This window comes from Pantherophis guttatus, chromosome 3 (assembly GCF_059756535.1).
Source record: "Pantherophis guttatus breed Tessera chromosome 3, ASM5975653v1, whole genome shotgun sequence".
In the NCBI taxonomy this organism is placed as follows: Eukaryota; Metazoa; Chordata; class Lepidosauria; order Squamata; family Colubridae; genus Pantherophis; species Pantherophis guttatus.
In genome coordinates, this window is record NC_142065.1 from 21,880,687 (window position 1) to 21,908,542 (window position 27,856).

The 27,856-nt window shown below is 41.3% G+C and overlaps 1 protein-coding gene across 1 annotated transcript; it reads left to right on the top strand.

Moving 5' to 3' along the window:
• The first annotated feature begins 42 nt into the window (after nucleotides 1-42).
• On the top strand, nucleotides 43-27,474 carry KCNG1 (potassium voltage-gated channel modifier subfamily G member 1). The gene is made up of 3 exons (XM_034433014.3): nucleotides 43-474; nucleotides 17,804-18,606; nucleotides 22,772-27,474. The coding sequence occupies exons 2-3, from the start codon at nucleotides 17,854-17,856 to the stop codon at nucleotides 23,540-23,542; spliced, it is 1,524 nt and encodes a 507-aa protein (XP_034288905.1). The 5' UTR covers nucleotides 43-474; nucleotides 17,804-17,853; the 3' UTR covers nucleotides 23,543-27,474.
• Nucleotides 27,475-27,856: the final 382 nt, after the last annotated feature.

Genomic DNA, 27,856 nt, shown 5'->3' on the forward strand with positions numbered 1-27,856 from the left:
GGCGGGGCGGCGGGGAGGGACGCCTGGCTGTCGGGACTACTTGTTAAAGAGGCGGCGCGTCTGAGAGCCTGTTGCACGCAGGGTGCGCTCCGCTGGCGCCGCGCGGCACGTGTGAGCGGGGAGGGTTCTGGCCGCGGCCGTTGCGTGTGCGGGGCGCGTCTTCCTTTCATCGACGGCCGCTTCGTCTGTCGGGCGTGAGAGCCGAGCCGAGGCCCCGGCACCAGCGCCAGCTCCGGGCTTCCCCGGCTGCCTGAGCCTCCGTTACCATGAGCGCGCTCTCTCCGCGCCCAGGACAGCAGGCAAGGCAGGTCCCGCGGGCGGAGCCCTGTGTCGCCGCGATCCACTTCTGCGCTCTCGGGCGCGGTGCTTCTGCCGGATTCGCGCGCGTTCCTCCGCCGGCTGCCCGCCTTTTTCCTTTCACCTGCTGCTCCCAAGTCCGGAGATCCGGAGCTGCTGCTACTACGGCGGCATAAAGTAAGTATTGCGCGGTGTGTCTGTGCCTCTCTTCCTTCTCTTCTTCTTCTTCCTCCTCCTCCTCCGCTCCTCTTCCCTTCCAGAGGCGATCCTGTGCTACCTATTCAGCCGAAACTTGCCGGGCAAGTTGCTGGCGAAACTTTCTGCAGCGCCCCGAAAACGAGACGCCCCCCGTTTTGCAGTTTCATCCGTTCCAGAAAACAATGAAACTGAGCGCCTTCCGGCGATTTAATGCAGCTATGCCATAATAACAGCTTTCCTTGTCTGGTTCTGGAGAAGGGGAAAGATTGAAGGATTGATGCGCGTGGGGCTTCCCTTCTTTTTTTCCTTCTTTCTCTCCCTTCTTCCCCCCCCTCCCCTCCCCTCCCAAGCCTTGCACCTCTTTCGCGACTTGGTTTTTAGCCAACACCAATTTTTCCGTTTTGGGACTGTCGACTTTTTCCATCTGTTTTTGGAACCGGGAGCTGAAAGGAAAAGGGGTCTTCTTGATCTAATTCGGATTCACGGATAGCGCGTGCTTATTGCAGCAATGGGTTTCTTTGCCCGGTGCACCATTTCTACTTAAATTCGAGCCTGGAAGATGGAGAAACCTCTGAGGCGGATGGGTGTATGTCTGTGCATTTATTCCTGTTTATTTCCGTAAACGTCCAGTTCTTTTCTTCCCAGTCCCTCTTTGGGGCAATTTCATTTTTTAAATACCTTTCTCCTTTCCTCATCCTTTCCATGCTTTATTCGGGGGTGGGGTGGGGGAATAAACGTGGGTCTGTTGACTCCAGACTACCGTTTAAATCCCACTTCCTAGTGAGGTGTCTGGAATTGTAGCTTTCATTTTGCAGGAACAACACCCCCCCCCACCTTCTGGTTTTCACTTCCACCTGTGACATAGCAGTTGTCCTAATGCAGAAGAACCCCATAATTAGAACATGGTTGTTTGGGCTAACTGGTAGAACAGGAGAGGGTTTGGTTGCATGGAGCAGTATTTTACATTGTCTTGTATTCTGTATGTAGGAAGTTCACTTTTGTGTGACCCTGGCTCTCCCAATAAATCAAAGCAGCTAAAACTTTGTTTTCTTAAAATATGTTTAAATAGCAGCGGAATTTATCGCATTTTCAGGCTGTGGTTTGTTCTGGACAGTTGTCAGTGCCTCCCCCACTTTTTTCCCCCTTATAGTTTGAACTATGGGATAAGGGATAAGTTATGTTTTCACCATAATAACCCCTGATTAGCAATTCTAAGAAGGAAATGCATTTATTATTACTTTCATTTATTCTAAATGAGTTTCTTTCTGCTTACTGACTTCATCAGGAATGCATTTCAATTGCTGGTCCTTTGCAGCATTTTTTTCTGTTGCAGTCTCCTTGATTTTCTCCCATGGCTGTAATGCATCGGAAAACCTGTTTACTCAGAATATTATGGATTGCTTCTTTATCCCTTTTTTCATCTTCTCAACAAGGGCAACTCTGTAGGTAGAATTAATTGTGAATAGATTTGTTTTATTTGCACAATTCTGCTCTAGAAAGAACAAGTTAACTTTTCAGTACTTAGGGCCTGAGGTTAGTTAATGTTTTCTGTTTTAAATAGAAGACTAAGCTAAAACTAAGTATTGAATTTCTGAATTGCTTTCCCCAGAGTCCTTGGATAAAATTAGACAACTTAATAGCTACAAGTTAAATCATTAAGCAAAATTTGTGTCTTATGTTGGTGAAAACTCAGATGTGCCAATGCTGTCATTTTTGCTACGGCTTCCATAACTCACTTTTATCAATACAGAGCTAAAGTTTAACATTATATGGGTTTTAAAGCTAGCAAATCAGAATTTGGAAAGTATGTTGCATGACATGTACATAATATCTCTCTAGCTGGTTTTTAAGGCTTTCTATGACACAATTCCTTCTCTGGGTGTTGGATTTGACTTCTCACTATCCCTACAGAGATAGTCATTGGAGAAAGCTAGTCAAAGAAATGCTATCTTTGCTTATGCAGAGGAGATAAATCTTTTGAAACGTTGAGCTTTGCTTTGCTATATTGCTATAAAGTAGATGTGGGGGGGGAGAAATACTGGATCAGCAATAATGATTAATCTAGCACTTGTTTCCATTAGCTACTCAGTGCCTTCCACTCTTCTGATCACAACCGATATCCAGAGATTCTGGCCTGTGGAAGTTGCGTAAGGGCATCACAACTTCCACCTGTCAGCAGCTATTTCTTCCATAAAAATGACACCGTATTTTTAATTTCTCACGGTCATATCTTTTTTGGAAAGGCCATTCATTACGTTGGGACATGGGCACATTTTACTGTAGGGGGGAATAATAAATGGCAGCTAAGCTTTCCCAGCCCTCAGAAGTCTCCAGACTTTCATGGTTTATAGCATTTTATAGCACATTATCATTTTCATCCAGGAAACTGCTCTGCAGTTGCCTGCAACACAAAATGGTAGCAAGTTCTTTTCACAGGATCACTGATTACATCAGAGATGCATTGCAGGAATCAGAATTGCTGCAGAGGAAATTTGCGGGGGGGGGGGGGGGGGAGGTGTGGTGGTGGAGAGAAACAACCCAAAGTGGCATTTTTAACAGTGAAGTTGCTGCTTCTGTTCCCTTCCTTGAGAAAGGACAAAAAATCTCTATTCCATTTAGCTTGACAAGGTCTTCCTGCTTCTGGCAGAAAGAGAGAACTAATCACACAGCTTCCTAAATTTGATTTTGTGAATATAGTGAGGGTGGGGCTTTTCTTCCTCCCCCCCTTTTATTACCCAGAATGAGTTCAGTTGCTTAGGAGATATATTGCCCAATTCTATGCATACTTACTGGAAAATAAGTAATCCGCTTGGGTGCGATTTAACTTAATTTGATGTATATTTGGATTTTATCCTATATATTTTTCAACTTTATGGTTTTAATAGGGTCTCTGTATGTCACCCGTTCTTTTGCGTACATAACGACAGAAAGATGTTACAGCATGGAATGGAACGTGAGCATCATTCAGTGGTACTTTTCCCCCAAAGTCACAAATAGTTATTGAACATCAACTTTCTTTAAGTTGGCATCCTCTACCTGGGCTGGACTGTAGCTCCAGTCTTCTGGATATCATGGCTAAAGAAAAGAGCATTTGGGATCCAGCCCTGGTAGAGGGTCCCAGATTAAGAGAAAGCGCCCATACATTACAGCTGGGTTTGCAAAAGATGTTTAAATGAATGACTGAACAGACATATTTCCTGGTCTTGTATAATACATGGTCTCTCAGCAAGCAAAGGGGCTGTGATTTCCCAACACATTAATGCCCCAAGAAAGTAATCAAATTTATCAGGCCTGGTAAATACAGCCATTAGGTCTTAAATATAGTTTGTGAACCTAATCGATCTATATATCATCATACTGCTCTATAAACATCTGCTAGCTGCTGGACAGAGGCTGCAGAATGTGAAGCACGTTTTTACTTATTTATTTCTCAGCAGGATAGCACAGAAATTGTCTCTATTTTCACAAAGCTCTGTCCAGTCTCAGCACATAATATCTGCAAGCTAACCTAGAAGTTATCCCTTTTTATTTGAAGCCTGCAATGATCCTTTCCTTATCTAACTGTTACATTCCACAAAGCCTCCTTTTGTCAGATAGGATTCACGGTGAACCCAGAGAAACCTTCCCTTGAACAAGGTGGCAGAGATTGGAAGCTAAATGTTGGTGTATGTTTGTCACGGATGGCCAGTTCTTCCTATGTAATTTGATCGAGAATCTTAGGATAGACGTCAGAATATCAATGTCCTGGAGAAATTTTATCCATTCCCTCATGAAAACACAAGCCAGGAATGATAATATGTGGAGAGAGATCCTGGCAAGTCTTCCTCCAGATGGTGTCAAGGGAAACTCCAGCCATCCTTTTTCACACATAAACATATGTCCTTCTGGCTAAATATGGATGAGTACTGCCAACCGACATGAAAGAAATTGACCGTTTCACAATTCTGTTATTCATCATATGAAGGGAGTAATGGCTTAATAAATATGGCTTAATATTATTAATCAAGCTAATCTAGGATAGGGACTCCAGAAAAGCACACCTGGCTATGGTCTGCCAATTTCCCTTATTTTTGGTTAGTGTTTCAGAAACTTTTGTATTGACTGGCTAGCATTTCTCCATCCCCAAATGTCCATACTCCAGAAGATTTGTTGACCTATATCAGGGGTATGCTGCCTGCGGGCCAGATGCGTCACGTGCTGATCCCGCCCCACCCATTTTAGCGAAGCGGGGGGAAGTCCCAATATGTCACGTGACGACTCGAGTTTGACACCCCTGATCATCACCTTGTTCCTGCACAAGATTGGAGCTAAATCATCAAGAAGGAAGGTGGTAGAAGGCTGGTTTTTGTCTCCAGTTTTTCCCCTTTCTTTGTTTTCAAAGTGAAGGCCTGGTGTACCTTGAGAAATTAAAAATGAATAGGAAGCAGTAAAACAGCTACCCAATGGTTCCTGGGTCTTTTTCTTGAAGGAATAAAGTCTGCTATGTACACTATGTAGATCAAGCCATGTTGTTCACATCATATTGTAATATATCTAAAAGACATTTAAAAAAAAAAAAACAGATGTATTGCTTCCTAGAAAAGATGCAGTGGATAGAAGAGCCACAAATAAAATCAAGTGGAGAAGTAATAATATCAAAATGGGGACTTTGAGCTAAATTCCTAATGATTATATTCATAGAATTTTCTTGGCAGCATTATGGATTTGCCATTTCCTCTTCCTATCTAGCCAATCCTGGCTGTCTTTGGAAAAACTGAATTAGGTTTGGATTTGTTCTGATTGGGATCCATCAGAGTGGTAGGCTAGATCAGGAAGTAGGAAGAACATCTGGAACATTTTGGTGGTAAAACACCGCCATATTGTTGCCAAAAAGACATGTCTGGAAAATCAGCAAAGCAATTTGCTCAACAGAGTAGAGCCTCTTCTAATCCTGAGTGGGGGCAGGAAAATAAATGAAATATTTTCCTCAAAAGAGTTACTACATCCAAGTAACAGATACAATAGTGAGTGCTTTCCAAATTTTGCTATTAAAATTTGGCAGCATGATCCAAAGAGAAAAATACTCCCTCAAGAGTTGGTCTGTGGACCATGGAGCGAAGCAGGCTGTGAACTATGGACAGAGAAGACATGCATCCTTCCCCCTCCTCAGTTCTAACAGACTCTAAAACTCTGTCCCAATGTCTATCCCACAGCATCCATTTACTTCCTGCCATAATAGAAATATGCATCTTATATCACCCCGTCTCTTGCTCTCTCCACTGTAAAATACCCCTCTACCTCTCTTCCGCTGTGGCCAGTCCACCAGGACCAATAACCAATTTAAGACACTACTTTATAAGAAGGATGCTAACAAAATTGACTACAAGAGGTTGGACAAAACTGAAGAGGGTCCCAAAGACCAAATCAAGAGAAAAGTTGGGAGTATAGTAAGGTCAAGAGACATTGCAGTACTATCTTCAAATATTAATTAGCTATAAATATATGTCTTCATTCTTGCTGACCTACCTCGCACCAGGAGTTCTTGATTCATTAAGTTTAAATGGCACTCGAACAGAATCCTTGCTGGTTTTGAGAGAAGAGAAAGGTCATAGCTGAACTGGAAGCAACTCTGCATGTTACAGGTTTTCCAGACTTTACTTTTTTGGATCTCTTCCACAAACTAATCTAAATTGAATGTCAAGTGTACCTAAAAACTGACAAGTAACAGGAGATGCATGGCAAATAGTGCCTTTATGCTGTAAGTGATATATAGGCATGTTGTAAACTGCCTAGAATAGCCCCACAGTAAGACAGGCGGCAAATAAATTTAACAAATAAATGGGGAATATATATTCATACATAATCTCTTATATTGATAACACGAAAAATCCCGTTTGGTCAATTGCTTGGTTATTCTGCACCATTTCCAAACGATATTGACAAACATGGAAAAGACAGAATAATACTGTTTCTTTTTTCTTTTTTAATATTTTACTAGAATTTTACAGTACAATAAAAGTATAAAAAATGAAAATAAAAATAAAAAGATATAAGAAAAAAGTAAATGAAAACAGGAAAAAAAACCCTATAGAATTTTGAATTCTGCCCTTCTTTTTATTGCCATCTTTTTTTGTCTCCCTCCTTAATCCTTCTAAATCCCAAATCCTTAAGTCATTTTCAGCAAAAACTTCATATATGGCTTCTGGTTTTTTTAAAAAAAAACCTTTTTGCTGTTTTTGAGTACATTACTATTACTATTGTAATGTACTTATTTAAGAAATTTGTAAGATGTCTTTCAGGGTCTTTTATCTTCATAGTAAATATATCCTCAAATTGAGCAGGATAGGCCTGGATGAATCAATTGTGATCTGATTCCCGTTGGGAGCTTGTGCTTCAAGAGCATGGCTCTATTCAAGTTTGTGATCTGGGATTCAGTATCCCCCTGATTTAGTTTACTTGCCTTCGAGATTCAATTTAAAAAAAAAAAAAATCTATCCATAGGCTGTGATGGGAAAACTTCAACATGTTTGAAGCTGCTTCATTTTTGGCAGATGAGGATAAAAGTAGCAAAAATGGTAGACCCAGCCAAAGACTTTAAAACTGCCAAGTTTGTTTTGAAAACTTTCAAGGGTTTTATTACAATACCATTTTAAAATATATCCCCATCAACCTTTAAAGAGAAAGTTGGCAGAAATGAGAAAAAAACAATGTAACAGCTTCAAACTTTAAGGGATTCAAAATAGGATAATTGGATTTTAGTTATGTGTGCAAGAAAAAAAGGATGGAAAGTAATAAAGGAGAGAAACAACCTGAAATTGAGGAGAAACTTCTTAAAGTCAGGACAATTAACTAGTGGAACAGTTTGCCTTCAGAAGTTGTGGGTGCTCCATCATTGGAGGTTTTTAAAGAGAGATTGGACAGTTGCTTGTCTGAAATGGTATAGGACCGTGATGGCGAACCTATGGCACGCGTACCACAGGTGGCACACGTAGCCATATCAGTGGGCACGCCAGCTGAGCTCTGGGGCGCATTCGCACACCAGCCAGCTGATTTTCGGGCCTTCTGGGCCCACCAGAAGTAGGGAAACATGCTGTTTCCTGCCTCCGGAGGGGCTGGGGGTGGGTGAGGAAGGCCCGTTTTTCTTTCTTACCTGGCTCCAGATCCTTTCTATGCATCTGCAGAGGGCAAAAATAGCCTTTCCCACTCCCTCGGAGGCCCTCCAAAGGCCTGAAACGACCCATTTCCCAACTCCCGATGGGACAGGAAGTAATGTTTTTTGCTGTCCCCAGCCTCCAGAGACTCCAGGGACAGCAAAAAATGTCACTTCCTGTCCCACCGGGAGTTGGGACATGGGCCGTTTCAGGCCTTTGGAGGGCCTCCAAGGGAGTGGGAAAGGCTGTTTTTGCCCTCTGCAGATGCATAGAGAGGATCTGGAGCCAGGTAAGAAAGAAAAACGGGCCTACCAGGCCATCGCGTGCCAGGAACAGGGGGGAGGGGGGAGGTTGCGCGTGCACGCGCAGGGCAGGGCGCATAGAATTATCGGTGTGGGCACGCACGCACGTGCTCCTCCCCCCCGCCCCCTTTCCTGGCACGTGATGGCAAAAAGGTTAGCCATCACTGGTATAGGATCTCCTGCTTGAGCAGGGGGCTAGACTAGAAGACCTCCAAGGTCCCTTCCAGTTCTATTCTGATTGTGATTCTGCTTCAAGTGAAAATTCTGGATTGATTTGTTTCATTATCCATTGTTAGAGCCGTCTCTAACACCAAGGTTCAGAAGCATCAATTCTTTATCCTGTTTCTTCAAACTCAAAGGCAAACTTTGCATTGACTCCTCACTGGCAGAATTGATTATATTGGATTGTGGACTTGTTGGCAGTATACGGCATTGGTCGCGTTGGTGGATGATCTCTGGAGGGCCCAGGATAGGGGTTATTCCTCTATCCTGGTCCTATTAGACCTCTCAGCGGCTTTTGATACCATCGACCATGGTATCATGTTGCGCCGGCTGGAGGGACTGGGAGTGGGGGGCACCGTTTTGCGGTGGTTCTCCTCCTATCTCTCTGACCGGTCACAATCCGTGTTGACAGGGGGGCAGCAGTCGACCCCAAGGCGCCTTGTTTGTGGGGTGCCACAAGGGTCGGTCCTCTCGCCCCTCCTGTTCAACATTTATGTGAAGCCGCTGGGTGAGATCATCCGTGGTTTTGGGGTGGAGTTCCATCAGTACGCTGATGATACTCAGCTGTACATTTCCACCCCAGACCATCCCAACGATGCCTTGGAAATGATGTCCCAGTGCCTGGAGGCCGTGCGGGTCTGGATGGGGAGAAACAGGCTTCGACTCAACCCTTCCAAGACCGAGTGGCTGTGGCTGCTGGCGCCCCGGTATAGCCAGCTGACGCCATCGCTGGTTATTGGGGGCAAATCATTGGCCCCCACGGAGAGGGCCCGCAACTTGGGTGTCCTCCTGGACGCACGGCTGTCTTTAGAAGGGCACATGACGGCCGTGGCCAGGGGGGCTTTTTATCAGGTTCGCCTGATACGCCAGTTGCGCCCCTTTCTGGACTGGGACTCCCTACGCACTGTCACTCAAGCACTCGTCACCTCTCGTCTGGACTATTGTAACACTCTCTACATGGGGCTCCCCTTGGGTACACCTGGAGGCTCCAACTGGTGCAGAATGCGGCCGCGCGGGGGATTATGGGAGCGACGGGGCGCTCCCATGTGACTCCTCTCCTGCACGAGCTGCATTGGCTTCCAGTGGACTTCCGGGTGCGCTTCAAGGTGTTGGTGATCACCTTTAAAGCATTCCATGGCTTGGGGCCGGGGTACTTACAGGACCGCCTTCTGCCACCAATAGCCTCCCACCGGTCGGTTCGCTCTCTCAGAGAGGGCCTCCTCAGGGTGCCGTCGGCCAGACAATGCCGGCTGGCGACCCCCAGGAGGAGAGCCTTCTCTGTGGTGGCACCTACCCTATGGAACAATCTACCCCCAGAGATACGAGTGATCTCCGACCTCAGGACTTTTCGTCGGGCCCTAAAAACTTACTTTTTTCAGTTAGCTGGTCTGTTTTGATTTTAGGGTTGGTTTTTAAAATTTTGATAGTGATTTTAAATTGACAAATTTTAAATTATGGGCCAAATTTATTAATTATTTTAAATCTGTTTTTAATTGTAATGTTATGTATAAATGTTTTTATTTTGGCTGTTCACTGCCCTGAGTCCGAAAGGAGAAGGGCAGTATAGAAGTTTGAAAAATAAATAAATAAATAAATAAATAAATAAATAAATTAAATAAATACATACATACATACATACATACATACATACATACATACATACATACATACAAAATTAAGAGGATATCAGAAACAGAATTGCCCAATGAGCTGCACTGCTATAGACGAACCATAGAGAATGCATCATTGGTAGCCTTGCCACCCAGTTGCTATTTTTAGAGCACAAAACATATGGAACATTGCTTGTAAGAACATCCATTCACTTAATTATCAAGAGTCTTAAATCAACCGAGAATTGAAATTGAACTGAGCTCCCACGTGTTGAGAAGATGGGAAGGGAAATATAACATTGTATAAGCACCCAGAAAGCAAAATTAAGGTTTATGGTTGGCCTCATTAAAAAAAAAAAAAAGGAGTTGATAAAATAAACAAAACCCAAAGTAAGGTTAGTTTTGTTGTCAAAAAATATTATTATAAATATGTTTTAAAAAAGTAAATATGAGCCAGTAGCGTGCAGCAGCAGTCAAAAAAGCCAATGCAGTCCTAGGCTGCATTAACAGAGAGAATCAACATTACATGAAGTATTAATACTGCTTTATAAAGCCTTAGTACGACCACACTTAGAATACTGCATCCAGTTTTGGTCACTGTATTATAAAAACATGTACAGACTATGGATAGAGTGCAGAAAGGAGCAGTAAAGAAGATTAGGGGGGTTAGAGACTGAAACATAAAGAAAGTTGCAAGAATTGGGTTTGTCTGGTCTAGTGAAAAGAAGTTCTAGGGGTGACATGATAGCAATGTTGCAATATTTGAGGGGATTCCTGAAAGAAGTGGAGGTCAACCTATTATCCAAAGCACCAGAAGATAAGACAAGAAAAAATGGATGGAAACTGATCAAGGAGAGAAGCAATCTAGAACTAAGGAGAAATTTCCTAACAGAGCAATTAACCAATGGAACAGCTTGCCCTCAGAAGTTGTGGGTGCTCCATCACTGGAGGCCTTTAAGAAGAGACTGGACAGCCACTTCTCTGGAATGGTGTATGGTCTCTTGCTTGTGCAGAGGGTTGGATTGGAAGACCTCAAAGATCCGTTCGAACTCTGTTCTGTTCATCAAGTCAGTTCCAGTAATTATAGGGATGACTCCCTCTAGTTTTTTGGAAACATTTTTTGTGAACAACTTGCCACTGCCGTGCTGGCTTCAGGCCTAAGGCAGAACTAGAAATCACAGTATCCTAGTTTCTAACCAGTACCTTTTTTGCTACACTTCAGTAGATATTACAGAAAGCCATTATATCCCTCCCCGATATTCTCCATTAAGAATATCCAAAGGAGCAGTAATATCCAAAACATTTCCCAAATTTCATTTATCGCTTCAAAGAGAATCCTCGTTTTGATTCATAAATCTGCTTTGGTGAAGTGATTCGGGGATTTTGTTAGCCCTGCAAAGTAGTCCAGACAAGAGACACAAACAGATGTACTTTATTCTAATGTTACATTAACAGGAGTCTGCAACACTGAAAGTATTTCTCTTCGCCTTTTCTTTTACTCTCCAAAAATCTGGGAAGGGTCCCTTCTGAAAGGATTCTGTGCCATCTCTACTTCAGTAGGATGGGATATCTTTTACATGCTGGTTGTCCAGTCTGCAGCTCCTTGTCTACCCAGATCATTCCCACATACCATTACATCTTTGTTGACTAGAATCAACCTTTTAAAGCTTTGTGCAGCCTTGGAGCTCCACATCCATGCAGTTTTATTATACAGATTAACAGAATTGGAAGGGACCTTGTAGGTCATCTAGTCCAACCCCTTGCCCAAGCAGCCCCTACACTATTTCCAACAGATGGCATTCCAGTCTCTTCTTGAAAGCTTCCAGTGATGAAGCTCCCACAACTTCTGAAGGCAAGCTGTTCCATTGGTTGATTGCTCTCACTGTCAGAAAATTTCTCCTTATTTCCAGGTTGAATCTCTTCTTGTTCAGTTTCCATCCATTATTCCTTGTCTGGCCTTCAGATGCTTTGGAAAATAGCTTGACCTGTGGCAGCCCCTCAAAAATTGGAATACTGCTATCATGTCTCCCCTGGTCCTTCTCTTCACTAGACTAGCCATGCCCAGTTCAACAGTTGTTCTGAAATATGTCCCATATGTGCCAACTGGACTTTGTTTTTTTTCCCCTTGAAGATGTTTTGCTTCTTATCCAAGAAGCTTCTTCAGTTCTGAAGAAGTTCAGATCAAAGAAGCTTCTTGGAAGCGAAGTGAAATGTCTTCAAGGAAAAACAAAGTCCAGTTATCTTTTGAAAAAGCACCTTTGGGACAACCATGATTTGGATGACAGAATCTCCATAAAAATTGTTCTGAAATAGTTTTGCCATTTTGTTGCATAGAAAGCAGCCCAATAAAAAACAGGATCCAAGAAACACTCTCATGAAAGTACAGATCAAGAAGGAAATACTTCTAATGCTCATTTAGAAGCTAGTGGAGATAAGAATCATATGTTTCTTTCAGAAGAAAATGCCAGCAAGATGGATCACCAGGAAAAATTGCTGTTTCACCTAGCCACCAGCCTGAAGAAATGATAGGGCCAAGGCTAATCTGCAAATCTGAAAAATTAATAAGCATCTTTCATATAACATGTCCCATGTTTTACCTTTCCCAATTAATGTTCGTAAGTCTGTATTTCTGTATTTGTACAGAAGAGCTACAGGAAATGTTAATAATCACACAATTTATATTTTTAATAATCTTTGGTTACTTTAGAAATTAGTACTTTTGCAGAGATGTGTTTTAAATTATGGAAGCAACACTTAGTAAAATGTCGGAAGAATCACTAAATGAGATTTCTAAGGGTCAATCAGTATTCCTCTCCCTCCTCATGACAGGCAAAACAAACGATGTATCGTAATAAGATTTGCAAAATGTTTTTAAAAGTCAACTTACTGTATGTAGTTTTACTTAAAAAGGAGGATGTATACTGATCACAGAATTTGAATAACCTAAGTGCACCACTGTGATCAATTTTGTCAGGGTTCCAATTAACACCCCCAATGAAAGAAGAGTCTGAGGCCAGAAGTTCCTCAAAGTTCCATTTTATTAGAGATGTCATATTGGCACCTCTGGGAAACCCCGAATCTGAAAGCTTCCAGGTTTTCCCCACCCAGAAGAAAGTCCAAGTCCCTGGGTGGGGAAAACCTGGAACCACCCACATGTCCATCACATGGTCCAATCAATGCACTGTCCCAACTGGAGATGCCTCCCAGTCACCCCGCTCCAGGTGCAGGGCAGGATGACCTTGTCTCTCAAAGAAAATAATGTTACTATGGCTAGATATCTCTCCACTCCATACAATCCCCCAGTCCCAGTTTCCCACAGCACTAAATGTGGCAGCCCTGAGGACCCAAAATAAAAGATGGCTTCCAGGACTGACAGATTTATTGTTTTAGGACCAATAGCACTCTGTCCTAGATTTCCCCCCATAGAATTAATTTCCACACCCAGAAAATTGTAGAATGGAAAATAGAATCATACCTTAACTATTGTACAGTAAAGGTAAAGGTTCCCCTTGCACATATGTGCTAGTCATTCCCGACTCTAGGGGGCAGTGCTCATCTCTGTTATAAAGCCGAAGAGCCAGCGCTGTCTGAAGATGTCTCCGTGGTCATGTGGCTGGCATGACTAAATGCCAAAGGTGCATAGAACGCTGTTACCTACCCACCAAAGGTGGTCCCTATTTTTCTACTTACATTTTTTACGTGCTTTCAAACTGCTACGTTGGCAGAAGCTGGGACAAGTAACGGGAGCTCACCCCGTTACACAGCACTAGGGATTCGAACCGCTGAACTGCCGACCTTTTGATCAACAAACTCAGCGTCTTAGCCACTGAGTACAGTACTACACAGTAAATTTCACCATAAGAAATTGTGTGATTGAGGCAAAGAGACTTCTCCCCCAGACAGTGAACCTAGCAAGAATTAATGAGTAATATAATCATATATTATTAATGAGCCTGCATTAGTGACTTCATTCATTATAACATCAATTATGGGCTCTAAATCTAGAAACAAGATTTATTAGTGACATACCTCTTCTAGGTGCTATTAGCTACTTTCCTAGCCTGGCATCTGCCTGGTACAGCCCCAGATTACATATTTTTATAAGAGATGTTCCACTAAGAATGTAGATTTGATTCCAGCATATATTTGCTACTTTTCCAGCATTCCTCCCCCCCCCTCCCCCACACCCCCGGATCCATTTCCATGTTCTGACCTAGGCTTCCCAAGAGCATGAAGCAAACTCCTTGTCCCGACAAAAAACCCTTTTTATTAAGTTACTGTGAATTCCTCTCATTTACATCCAGCAAAGTCTTTCAAGGGAGAATTTACAGTCACAGACCTTATCTAGCTTGGAGAGGCCAATACCTTCAAAACTTGGCAAGAAATCTCTGAGAGTCACGAACCAATTAAGCAAACTAATTGTCTCCTGCAAACTCCACTCCTCTTTCGCTCCTCTTTTATTCCCTCTGGGAGGGGCCGTTCATCATCCACCTGTGGCCTTACTCCCAAATTGACCCTTGTTCTTTAGCTGTTCCCTTCATCTGGCAACTGTGCATGTGCACATTGGGAACAGGCTCCAGCTGTTTGCCTCATTGATGTCTGACTCCAAAGGCAACTGATAACTGGCATATGGCCCTGGCCCCCTCTCTGTCTCCAACGCAGAGCCCTCATCGGAGCCTTCCCCAGAATCCAGGACTGGCCCATGTTTGTCCCCAACCTCCTCACTGTCCGAATCTGCTGCCTTGGCCGCTGGTGGGCCACAACATCCCATATAAAATATTTTATATAATTTGATCTTCAGACTCCTATATTGGAGCGGCACGATGGCTCAGTGTTTAAGACATTGGGCTTCTCAGCTAAAAACCCGAGCGCCACATGAAGGGGTGAGCTCCCATTGTCACCCCAGCTCCTACCAATTTAGCAGTTTAAAAGCATGCAAATGCGAGTAGATAAATAGGTACCACTTCAATGGGAAGCTAGCAGCACTCCACAATATCCTGCTGGCCACATGACCAAAGAAATTTCCAGACAGCGCTGACTCAATGGCCTTGAAAGTGAGATGAGCTCTCCCCCACCAACATGTAGTGGAGTAAAGTCTGTGAGGACTTCTTTTACCCCTATAAATTATTTCCATTTCATACTATGCGTACATCAGAGATCTGCCAGATTGCAATGGCAATGCCAAAGTTCCCATAATATTTCCCCAAAGTATCCATGAACTCCAAGTAAAACAGTAAAAATAGGTGAAATCTCATGAATCTTCATATTTAAATGAGGCCTTGCGAAATTTCAGTAAGCAATAATAATAATAAGCAGAAGGAAGATGTAGAAATTCCCCAATTGTTGGCTGTTTCCATAGTTTAAATTTTTATTTCTCAAAAATGGCTAATGGTTTTACAGAATTTATGATGCGGTTGGACACAAATACTAATGTACTAGAGTCTAAAATGGAAGGAACTCAAGATAAATTGGACAATAGAATCCAAAAAATTGAAAATGACTTGATAAATATTCAGGATAATAGCTTAGAAGAAAAACCTAAAATGAATGCTGATCAAAAGTATGGTAATGCAGAAAATCTGCAACAGAAGATTGAAAAAGAGATTTTAATGGTACAATATAATTTTACAGAATATGCGATAAGATTAAGAGGTTTGCAGGAAAATAATAGAGATGATTTAAGGAAAATATCTTCTGAATTTCTAGCTGGGATTCTAAAGGTTCAACCTGATGAAGTGTTTAGTAGGATTGACAGAGTTTATCGAATCAACTCTTGGATTGCCAAGCAAAGGCAATTGCCTAGAGATGTGGTGATTTATTTTATAGATAAAGAAATTAGGAATAACATCGTGCAAAATTCCTTCAATTCTAAGTTGCAACTGCATGGAAGAAAGATTTGGATTTATAAGGAACTCCCACCTAAGATATTGATGGAAAGGAAGAAATTTGGTTTTTTGGTGAATGAGTTAAAAAAGAGAAATATCTCATTCAGGTGGGACGCCCCAGTTGGTATTATATTTAGATATCAAGGAGAAAGATATCAGCTAAACACTGTTGAAAGAGCGGAAGAATTTTATCAAAATAGGTTGAAAATGAACTTAACATCTTCAGGTATAATATACAATAAGCAGAAGGAGCCGGAAATAAAGGAAAAATATCGAAATATAGAGACTGTACCAGATGAATTGCCTTTGGTTTCATTGGATACCCCAGCTGGACTATCTATAAATCTGAGAGAAGTGGCATCTAACCTTAATGTGATGACTTATCAAGGCAAGGACAAGCATGGAAACCAATTAGGGGAAATACAAGGGATAAAAAAGAAATATGAGATACAAATACAAAACCAACAAGACCAATCTACAAAGCAGAACAAAATCCGACCAGATGATACACAATTTGTAGAAAAGAAACCAGGATGGAAACCAAACCCACAAAAAGTAAAGGAAAAAAGAAATAGGTGGCATAAAAATAGAAATTTCTAAATCAGGCAACAGTGAAGCCAGTGACTTTAAAATATGAATGATTATGTGTAAATACAGAAGAGGCGATGTATTGGTTAATATCATCCTGAAGATTGTGGCAGATCTCTGCATGGCCGTAATTTGGGGACGTGAAATGAGCCTTAAACTGATGGATTTGAATTATCCATTTTGGAATTTTTTTTTTGTGTTGATAAATATATTATATTATCTTGAATTACAAGGCAAGAGAATTATGCTGGGGCATGCAGAAGATCGGGTTGTTACCCACTACGATGACGGGAATTAATAATCCTGATGAAACCCACAATTATTACTATATGGAATATAATTATAATGTCACTCGGGTGGTTGTTTTTACTTTTATATATATAAGAAGATATTTACTACTGATGGGGGCAGATATGATTGAAGATCTTGAATAAACTGTTGCACCAGCAAGCTATGTTACCCGATTATGGATGTTGGTTCTACCAATCCAGTGGAAAGACCTTAAAGAAGATACTATATGGATTATAAATTTAAAGTTATTGTCTTTTCTTTTTTTTTATTTAGATATAATGGAAAATATAGACATATATTTTTAAGTAGTGTGGGCAGTGAATTAAAGATATTAAGAAATGTGTATGGTAATTTTGCATGATAGTGGGTGAATAAGCTAGTTAGTAGATTGATTAGTCTAAGAAAAGGGATTTTTAAGTGATATATTTAGGGGAGTGGAGGAAATGGATAGAGTGGAATAAATGTTAAACTAGATTTGATGGGGAAGGCTGCTCTGAAATGTTATAGTAATATACATAGAAGATTAAATGTTAAAGTAGGACTTATTGTATAGTTTTAAAGTGGAGAAGTTATTTTATAATGTTATAGTATAATGTCCTTTTTTTTTTCCTTTTTTTCCTTTCTTTTCTCTTTTCTGAAATATATGGATAAAGGGGGATGTTATAATATTAATAATATTTTTAGTAAGTAAAGGTCAATATCTAGAGGAGGGAGTAAGTAATCTGTTATGAATTAGGTTTTTTTTGTTATGAAGAAGTCACAGGGGGGGGATGGCTGGGGTGGGGAGGGGGGGTTGGGGAGGGGGAGGGAGAGGGGGGGAAAGGGGGGAAAAATCTGTATTTGAAAACTTTTTCAATAAAAAAAAAAAAAGACAAGAACAACTCAGAAAGTAGGGTCGACTCGGGAGTAAACCCACACCTTGGAGGTGATTGTCCCCTCCCACAGGAAATAAAAGAGGAGCAAACAGGGAGTGGGCTTTTGCAGGAAACAATTTGTTCGTTCCGTGACTCTGAGAGACTCTGTGCCAAGTTTTGCCTTGTACTGCGGTTGGAAACAAGTTACGTGGCAGCTTGCCAAACGAGATAAGGTGTGTTGAGAAATATTCCTTTGAAAAACTGTTTAGACAAACTTTGCTGACTGTGAATGAACATAATTCACAGTCGTGTAAATAAAAGAGGTTTTGCCGGGACCAAGTCCTGCCTCCTGCTTGTTAAAGGAGCCTAGGTCAGAACAGAGGTATACACATGAACTGATACTTTGTTTTTTCCCCTTCGTTTTAGAAATTTGTAACTGGAGCCCTAAAGTGATGTGAAGTAAACTGGTGATCAAGATGACTCTTCTTCCAGGAGAAAATTCTGATTATGACTATAGTGCCCTCAGCTGTGCTTCAGATGCCTCCTTCAACCCTTTCTTTGCCGAAAGAGAAACCCTGAAAGGGGTCTTCTACCAAAGAGCCAAGCGTCTTCACCCTGGCAAAGACCTCTATGAAAGTGTCCGCCCAGAAGAAAGGAAGCACCATATCATCATCAACGTGGGTGGCTTTAAATATTTGCTCCCCTGGACCACCCTTGATGAGTTCCCCATGACTCGCTTGGGACAGCTGAAATTCTGCAACAATTTTGACGACATCCTCAACATTTGTGACGATTACGACGTGACTTGCAACGAGTTCTTCTTCGATCGCAACCCGGGAGCATTTAGGACCATCTTGACTTTTCTGCGCGCAGGGAAACTCCGGCTCTTGAGGGAGATGTGCGCCCTCTCCTTCCAAGAAGAGCTGCTTTACTGGGGCATTGAGGAGGACAGCCTAGAGTGGTGCTGCAAGAGAAGATACCTCCAGAAGATGGAGGAACTTGCAGAAATGAACGAAACAGAGGATGAGTTTGGGGACTGCGAAAACCCCTCTGAAGCAGCAGAGACAAAAGGCAGCGTGTGCATGAAAAAGTTGCAGGATATGGTGGAGAAGCCTCAGTCGGGGATCCCTGGGAAAGTGTTCGCCTGTTTATCCGTCCTCTTCGTGACAGTCACAGCAGTTAATCTGTCTATCAGCACCATGCCTGGGTTACGAGAAGAAGAGGAACGAGTAAGTTGTGTACGGGGGGGGGGGGGATTATCTGAAATTATTTAATTATCTGGAATTATTCTTTTTGAGGGGAATAAAAGTGTTGCTCACCCTTTTGGTCAGCTTTTTGTGCAAACCACCACTTTGGTCACAGTAACTGTGAGAGGGGTCTTGGAATCCTAGTGGACAATCGATTAAATACAAGCCAGCAATGTGTGGCAGCAGCCAAAAAAGCCAATGCAATCCTAGCTTGCATTAACAGAGGGATAGAATCAGGATCATGTGAGGTATTAATATTGCTCTATAAAGCCTTTGTAAGGCCACACTTGGAATATTGCACCCAGTTTTGGTCACCACATTATAAAAATCATGTAGAAACCTTAGAAAGTGCAGAGGAGAGCAACAAAGATGATTAGGGGCCTGGAGGCTAAAATATACTGTATGAAGAACAGTTACAGGGCATGGCTAGTCTAGCGAAGTGAAGAGAAGAACCAGGTGTGACATGATAGCAGTGTTCCAATATTTGAGCGGCTGTCACAGGGGGACAACCTATTTTCCAAAGCACCTGAAAGGCAGACAAGGAGCAATGCTTGGAAACTGATCAAGGAGAGATTCAACCTAGAAATAAGGAGAGATTTTCTGACAGAACAGTCAACCAGAGGAACAGCTTGTCATCAGAAGTTCTGGGTGCTCCATTACTGGAGGCTCTTAAGAAGAGACTGGATAGCAATTTATGAGAAATGATATAGGGCCATGATGGCAAACCTGTGGCACACGTAGCCATATTGCTGGACACGCAAGCTCAGCTCTGGCGCACAGGCGGTCCCACTGGAAGTTGACAAACAGGCCGTTTCCGGCCTCCAGAGGGCCTCCAGGGGGGAGGCCATTTTTGCCCTCCCAAGGCTCCTAGAAAGGCTCTAGAGCCTGGGGAGAGGAAAAAACGGGCCTACAGGGCCCACCGTGCCAAAAGCAAGAGTGTGGGGGGGTGTCATGCCGTTTTAACTTTGAGTGGTCACTAAATGAACTGTTGTAAGTCGAGGACTGACTGTTCCTTATTTTTCTCTCCCAATCTTACCCGACAAGTTGCCAAATAATAGGGACACAAGAACTCACAGATGCAAAATGGATAGCTCTACAGGTAGTTCTCAATATATGACCACAATTGAGGCCAGAATTTCTGTTGCTAAGCAAGAACAGTTGTCAGGTGAATTTTGCCCAGTTTTATCACCTTCCTTGCTGCAGTTGTTAAAAGTGAATCACTGCAGTTGTTCAGTTAGTAACACGGTTGTAAAGCGAATCTGGCTTCCCCATTGATTCTGCTTGTCAGAAGGTCACAAAAGGGGACCACATGACCCTAGGACACTGCAACCGTCATAAATATGAGTCAGTTGCCAAGTGTCTGAATTTTGATCATGTGACCATGGGGATGCTATAAGAGTGTTAAGTGTGAAAAATAGTCATAAGTCACTTTTTTCAATGCCGTAGTAACTTCAAACAGTCACTAAATGAACTGTTGTAAGTCAAGGACTAAATGTATCTATTAGATCAGTGGGTCCCCAACTTGGCAGCTTTAAGACTTGTGGACTTCAACTCCCAGAATTCTCCAGCCAGCATAGCTATGCTGGCTGGAGAATTCTGGGAGTTGAAGTCCACAAGTCTTAAAGCTGCCAAGTTTGAAGACGTCTGTATTAGATGGATGAAGATAGATTTACAATACGTGCAAGGGTGCATTTCTATGTTGAGCTGACCTCTTTTCTCCTCCACTTCCCTGAGGAATGCACTTCTTTTGAATTGCACTTTTGAAGTGCGTGCACTTTTGCTTCACATCTCTCCCCTTGGCTCAGGTGTGTTGATATTAGAAGTACTTAACTGCCATTCAGTTGCATGCTAGAAATCTTCACCTGAAGTGCTGGAGCTGTTTTGGAACATTTAATAGAAGACCGAGGCCAAAGCAAAGCCAACATGCATCCTGATGAGGAGTTCATTCAGAACTGCTTTTTTTTTTTAAAGGATAAAGGTAAAGGTTCCCCTCGCACATATGTGCTAGTCGTTCCCAACTCTAGGGGGCGGTGCTCATCTCCGTTTCAAAGCCGAAGAGCCAGCACTGTCCGAAGAAGTCTCTGTGGTCATGTGGCCGGCATGACTAAACGCCAAAGGCGCACGGAACACTGTTACCTTCCCACCAAAGGTGGTCCCTATTTTTCTACTTGCATTTTTTATGTGCTTTCGAACTGCTAGGTTGGTAGAAGCTGGAACAAGTAACGGGAGCTCACCCCGTTACACAGCACTAGGGATTCGAACCGCTGAACTGCCAACCTTTCGATCAACAAGCTAAGCTTCTTAGCCACTGAGCCACCGTGTCCCTTTTTTAAAGGATACAGCTCATTTAATAAAACCTTAAAAACAATGAAGAGTTTGCTCCTATCCATCAATATAAATTGTGGATATTAACATTTTGTCTGAAAGCATTTCCATATTTCACACTCAATATTATATACAAGAGTGTTGGAAACAATAGGGTTAGTAAACCTCAACATACCAAGGTTGCTTAATGTATTTTCCATTAATAAATACTGCTGTAGGAATTCAGGCAATGTAACATCAACAAGAATATGGGGGAAAAAACCCAAAGAATTTTGGATTCTGAGTTTGCGGTAGTCACTTTCTCCTAGCTTAATCTGTCACAAAGTTACTGGGATAGTAAAATGAAGGATGACCTCATTGATACAGTCTTAGAGCTTATATAGTCTGATACAGTCTTAACTTCTATAACTGATGCATTGTACTTTCTTTGTACTGCGTTACAATTCAGCATGTACTCTTAACATTGATTTTGCTAATTTTGGTGCTGGATATTTGTTGCTAGACTTAGTTGCTTATTTTGTCTGTTGCACTATACAAATGTGACTGGTTTCCAGGGGAATTTTCAATGTAATTCGCAATAGATATGGAAATATGGAAATATGGATATGCAGGAGAAAATGTATAAGAATTTTAATTACACATCGTGTGGCTAAATTACAGTAAGGAATTAAGGTAGTGTGTAAATTTTCTTGAAAGGATGTAGCTCAAGTGGTCTAATAAAAAAGTAAGATCTTGGATTGGAATTATTTTCTGAGTGATTAAAACAGTCATTCCAGGGGACCAGGAAAATATAAATGGGGGAAACACCCAAACAATTCTACCTGAATTGGATAAAATCAGAGAAAGATAAAGGATTGATTGTTAGGATTCTCCATATCAGAAAACATCCTGTAGCAAAGATGTCAGACAACATTACTGCATTTATTGAAAGACTAGATTCTCTATCTCCACCTAATGCTATTGTGGAATGGAGAAATCACTAGATTCGTTTGTCGAGACTACAGTAAAATAAGTAAAAAGGGCAGGGTGGTTTCATTGTTTTGTTTTGTTTTTAATTTGATTTATATGCCGCCCTTCTCCGGAGACTCAGGGCGGCTTACAATGCGTTAAGCAATAGCCTTCATTCTTTTGTATATTTTATACAAAGTCAGCTTATTGCCCCCACAAACTGGGTCCTCATTTCACCTACCTTAGAAAGGATGGAAGGCTGAGTCAACCTTGAGCCTGGTGAGATTCGAACTTACAGTAATTGCAAGCAGCAGTTGTTAATAACAGTGCTTTAGTCCACTGTACTATCAAGGCTCTTAGTTTTGAATTTTTATTGTATTTTAAACTGCCTTTTTGAAGAGAGATTGTTATAAATTCATGATGAACTGGAAAACATGATGACATGAACGGCTTATCTTACTACAGAGACAATCAGACAATTTTGCTGGTATGTAATGTTCATTGAAGAAAAGTAAGAAAGAAGAATTCTAGCAACTGCTTTGTTTTAAGAGCAAGTTGCCTTTGTAGAAATAATATTCATACCCTTTTACACCTCTTCCTGTAATTCCTGCCCTATATTAATAGGTTGGCTGGCCCCTGTTCTGCTGACCGGAAGGGAGGAGAGTAGTCATATGTCCCTCATTTTTTGCAACAGTCAAATTTGCTATCATGTTGTTTTTCCACTGACCATGTAAGAAATAATTGTCACTCCGCTGACCTAAGTATGGCTTGGTTTGCGGCAGTTGGATAATTTTTCTGTTGTTTGTGAACTGTTTCTGTGACATTTGCCAAGTGACATGATGCTCATATGGTGTAACCTTCCATCCTACTCCAGGGCGAATGCTCTCAGATGTGCTACAACATTTTCATTGTGGAATCGGTTTGCGTCGGATGGTTTTCCTTGGAGTTCCTCTTGAGATTCATCCAGGCACCAAGCAAATTTATGTTCCTGCGGCACCCTCTGACATTAATTGATATAATTGCCATCCTGCCCTATTATATCACTTTACTACTAGACAGTGCTTCAGTGAGTAGTAACAAAAAGCCAAGCTCTGGCAACATCTACCTGGACAAGGTAGGCCTGGTGCTCCGTATACTCCGTGCCTTGAGGATTCTCTACGTCATGCGGCTCGCCAGGCATTCACTAGGTCTGCAGACCCTGGGACTCACAGCTCGCAGGTGCACACGTGAATTTGGACTGTTGCTGCTGTTCCTTTGTGTAGCCATTGCACTTTTTGCTCCCCTCTTGTATGTGATTGAAAATGAGATGGCAGACTCTCAGGAGTTCACCAGTATCCCTGCTTGCTATTGGTGGGCAGTCATCACTATGACAACAGTGGGCTACGGTGATATGGTACCCAGAAGCATCCCAGGCCAGGTGGTGGCTCTGAGTAGCATCTTGAGTGGCATCCTTCTCATGGCCTTTCCTGTCACTTCCATCTTCCACACATTTTCCCGTTCATACATTGAGCTAAAGCAAGAGCAAGAGAGAATTATGTACAGGAGGGCACAGTTCTTAATGAAAACCAAATCCCAGTTAAGCAACGCATCACAAGGGAGCGACGTATTTCCGCATGTGTCTTCAGAGACCAGAGACAATGTCTGATAACGGAATTTTCTACGTCTGCCTGTTGCTGGGAAGCAGGGATAGCTTTCCTCTTGGCATTTGCGTCTGGAGGCACTTGGGAAACCTATTGCACAAATAACGTGCAAAGGGCTTATAGCCATGATGACAGTGAGAACTTTTAACCATTATGCATATTCACACTATTATTAGGACTTGAAATAAAATTACTGCTTTTGGGCAGACTCTACAAAGGAGGAGGGACTTCTTCATAAGATCACAAAGCCATTTGAAAGGGAAAAGAAAATGAGTATTGTTGGCCAGAAGGAGAAGAGTGTAGAGTTACATGCAGGCTGCAAAATATTCCATTTGTAATATAACGAAATGAGCCATTTCCCTAGAAAACGACAGTGAATGTAACCGTTTGGTCATTTGGTTAATTGAGTTTTGTTGTTCATTTCTGTCAAGACACGTAAAGACACTTTAACCTTTCAGAGATCCAAATGAATTTCTTGGGTGTATAACTCCATCGTTTGTAGTGGAGTGGAACAGTTTGTGTTGCACTCACAGAGAAAGTAACTTCTGTTTTTTAAAAAGTAAATCATTGGTGTTTGCTCCAGAGTGCAGAGATCTCTCCATCTCATTCTCTCTTTCTGTTGCTGACATCCTTTGTTTCCAATGCAGAACCCATTAAACCGATACAGATCATGAGAATAAATCGTTTTACGGTCTTTCTCCATTTTTTTTCCCAGGCATAATTTAAATAAGGGCAGAAAGCTGCTTGTCCCTAAGCAGCCACATGATTATTTGCAGCCTGTTTTTTTTTAAATGGGAGACTTTTCTATTTCCTTTAAGAGGTGGAAAAGTGTTTCATGGAGATTTTGTATAACCAAGTTATAAGTCCCATCATGTCTGCCACTGGAACTTAGTTTCCTATTTGCACAATTTCCTCTTGGATTGGTTGGAACTAGGGCCCTTTAAACCCTTCATGCTCATCAACCTATGAATGAGTGTGCTGTAGAGTTTCTCATTCACTGTCTCTTGGATACTGACTATGCTGGAGTAGCCAGAAATGGTTTCCTGCTGTTCCCTCTAGTGTTCATAGTAAAGGAAAAATAGGAATTTGCAAAACCAGCAAGTGTGCATTGAAATATTATATTTTTCCTAGCTATCATCTCATGGATATTGGGTATTTTAAAAAAATGGGTAGAAGAAAATATCAAGTCTAGCTTAGTTGCCAAAAATGTTAGCTTGTCACTGATGAGAACTCCTTTAGAGGAGCAGAAGTAATAATTACTAGAGGCATTTCCTATCTATACACAGAGAGGGAGGGGGGATGGGTACTCTGAAACTCAGTGGGTTTCCCCTTAATAAGACATAACGGCTTCTGCTGCCTGCGTTGCCTTTTCCTAGTACAATAAGCTTAAAAATAAACAAAATATATAGAACTCTAAAAAGCAGCTAAGGATCTTTCCTAGGTAATATGCTTTTTCATTTGGGTGTCATGTACACCAGCATAAAGCGGCTTGTTTTCCAATAATGTGAAACAGCGTTTTTCTTGGCCTGAATTAAACTTATGTGCTTGGTGAAACCTGTAGCATGACTTGGCCACATGCAAGAGACTTTCTTCCTCTCTACTCTCCACTCACTCCAAACCCCCTCCCCTTAAAGCTGGATATGGTTCCAGTGAGAAAATCCACATGACTTCATCACATGTGCCTTTGCAATGCAGACTTTGCATTCAATAAACTATTTCTGCTCAGATAGCCTACTAGCTGATGCCCTAGAGCTGTTTTTATGCATGATGCATAAAGTAATAGTATTGTGGCTTAATGTGATCTATGGAGCCAATCGTTTTTGTCTATGAACCATAATTTATGCTTTGGTATTCTGTGTGAATGCAGCCATCATTACTTATTGAACAAATTAGTATTAAAACAAACCATGGGACAAAGGTCTTGTGCAGTTTTGTCAAACAAGGCAGGTAACAATTACTACCCAGACTGACAAAAGATCTAAAATTTTGCCATTTTTTAAAAAAACTTTAGTACTGAAGAAGATGTTGCCCTGTAATGGATGGATGATAAACTGTATTTTGGCAAAGATGGTACATTTACTAGAGAATCTGCAATGATAAGAACAATAAGGTCAGATGGGCCTGAACCCTGAAATAAAATTAATCTTCTGTGATGGATCACTTACAATATACAATTCCAAGAAAGTTTACAAAGTTCTTACCAACTTTGTAAACACCCTTAATAGCAGCTTATTAACTATCCATCCAATTTTTCTACTCCTCATTTCTTCTTAAAAACTGTTCTATAATTCACATTTATTTTTGTACAAATTTTCCCTAAATGTTATGTATTTTATAGGTCTTTCTAAAATACATATTTGGTTGTAAGTGCATTTGTTTTTGAATGCACTAACAACCACTACGGAGTATGTGGAAGAAAGTACAGGAAAGTAGGAGAAATGTATATATTAATTTAGAAAATTCACATTATGTTTTCCTAAAAAATATAGTCCAGACAAAACTATTTGTATTTCCCAAATGAACTTGATTTCTTGTTGTGGAAGGAAAGTGCTGGTTTATATTGTGGTTTATATTTTCTGTCAGTTAGCTGGGACAAAAAGGGGAACTCTTAACAGTGGTTTTAACTCAGTGGTATTTACATGGAAAATCAAGCCCTCAAATGGAAATGCATGCAAATCTGAAAGACAAGGAACCAGACACCATTATGATGCATAGGAACCATGATTCATAGGAACAGACAATACTAATTTACAATGCATATCCAAACCAGGTGGGTTGGTCTCCCTCTCCCTGTTTGCTTACAACAACAAGAATTTGACATATTTCGCAGTATTTCAAATGTGCATCCTGCAGGCCAGTCATCTGCCTGTTTATTCAAAATTAAGTCTTTGGGGCTTGTAGGCACACATAGAATCACAAGTTTAATTAGCCAACAGTCAGAATCCAGGATGAACTGGGATTAAAGCACATTTTGCACAATGCTAGATGCCATTGTCATTTGCCAAAGAAGCAGACTTCTTTTTAGGCGAGGAATTTGGCACAAAACTGGAAGTTGGTATAAAATGGGGCAAGAAGGAATGTACCAGCACTTTAGCAGCTGGGACATTCTAATGAGTCCATCATTTATCTTGGATGATGCTGTTTAGCAGGAGGTCACCATCTCCCCTCTGTTATCTCAACAGATGGAGCACCACTAGCAGTAGTTACTAATAAGGCTTGCTCATGTTAATTTGGTATGAAGTCCTGTTGAACGGAGTACAAATATTTGTCCCTTGTTAAAACTGCAAGGGACTGGACCTTCTAAAATATTATTCGGCTTGTTTTGGTCTTGTACCTTGTAATTAAATTACTTGCAATTTTAAAAGATGACCATTCATCAGTCTGTAATAAATTACTATTTTTTTCTATTTTCAGAACTTCAAAGTTGGTATGCTGTGGTGTATGCTAAATTAGTACTGCATATCTGACTCATAACATTAGCACTGAAGCCCCATATTATCCCCACTTCCAACTGGGGAGATTTAACATTCACTCTAACCAGAATTTAAACTTACTTGATTTTTAAAATCTATTATACTGTATTAAGATTATTAAAAAGAATGAATTTCTCCAGCTTGATGTGCCCAGTTTTTTTAAGAAATAAAAAGCACCTCTGTTTTTTTTAAAAAATATAATTGGAGCCAAGATATCATCTATGAAAAAGCAATGTTACTTTAGAAATTACAACAGCATGCCTGGAATTGCCACCTGGTAAAGTGAGGTAAGTGTGAAATGGAAACATGAATTATGTGACATCACATAAAAATCGGTTTTTATCAGTGGCAATTAAAGGCTGCTATTTTGTTTCATTATCTTGTATCCATTTGTGTCTTGCCATAGTGTGGATATTTTGAACTCAAGCTGTAGTTGATTTAATAAAAAAGGTATTTGATTTTCATTTTTATTCATTGTCTTGTACTTATGCCCTATTTTCCCTTTGGATTGCTTAGCATCACTGTTCATCCTTGTACTTCTGTGACATTATGAACTAACATAACAAAGGTTGGTGAAAAGGCAAGTAAATTGGAAGTTGGAGGATATTAGTGACCCAGATTGTTTTTATATAAATTATATTTAGGTATTATTGGACATTATTATAGAGCAAGCCAGTTCGGTATAGTGGTTAGGGCACCAGGAGAATGTGAGTTCTAGTGTCCCACCTTAGGTACAAAGAGTAGTCATTTCTCTCAGCCGTAGGAAAGAGGCAATGGCAAACCACTTCTGAAATCTTGCCAAGAAAACTGAGGGGCTTGTTCAGGCAGTCACCAGGACTGAGAGGT

Bases quoted from the DNA above. Each gene is read 5' to 3' on its own strand.
- KCNG1 (XM_034433014.3), top strand. From the start codon at position 17,854: ATGACTCTTCTTCCAGGAGAAAATTCTGATTATGACTATAGTGCCCTC. The intron at 18,607-22,771 runs GTAAGTTGTGTA...ATCCTACTCCAG, and splicing joins TACGAGAAGAAGAGGAACGA to GGCGAATGCTCTCAGATGTG.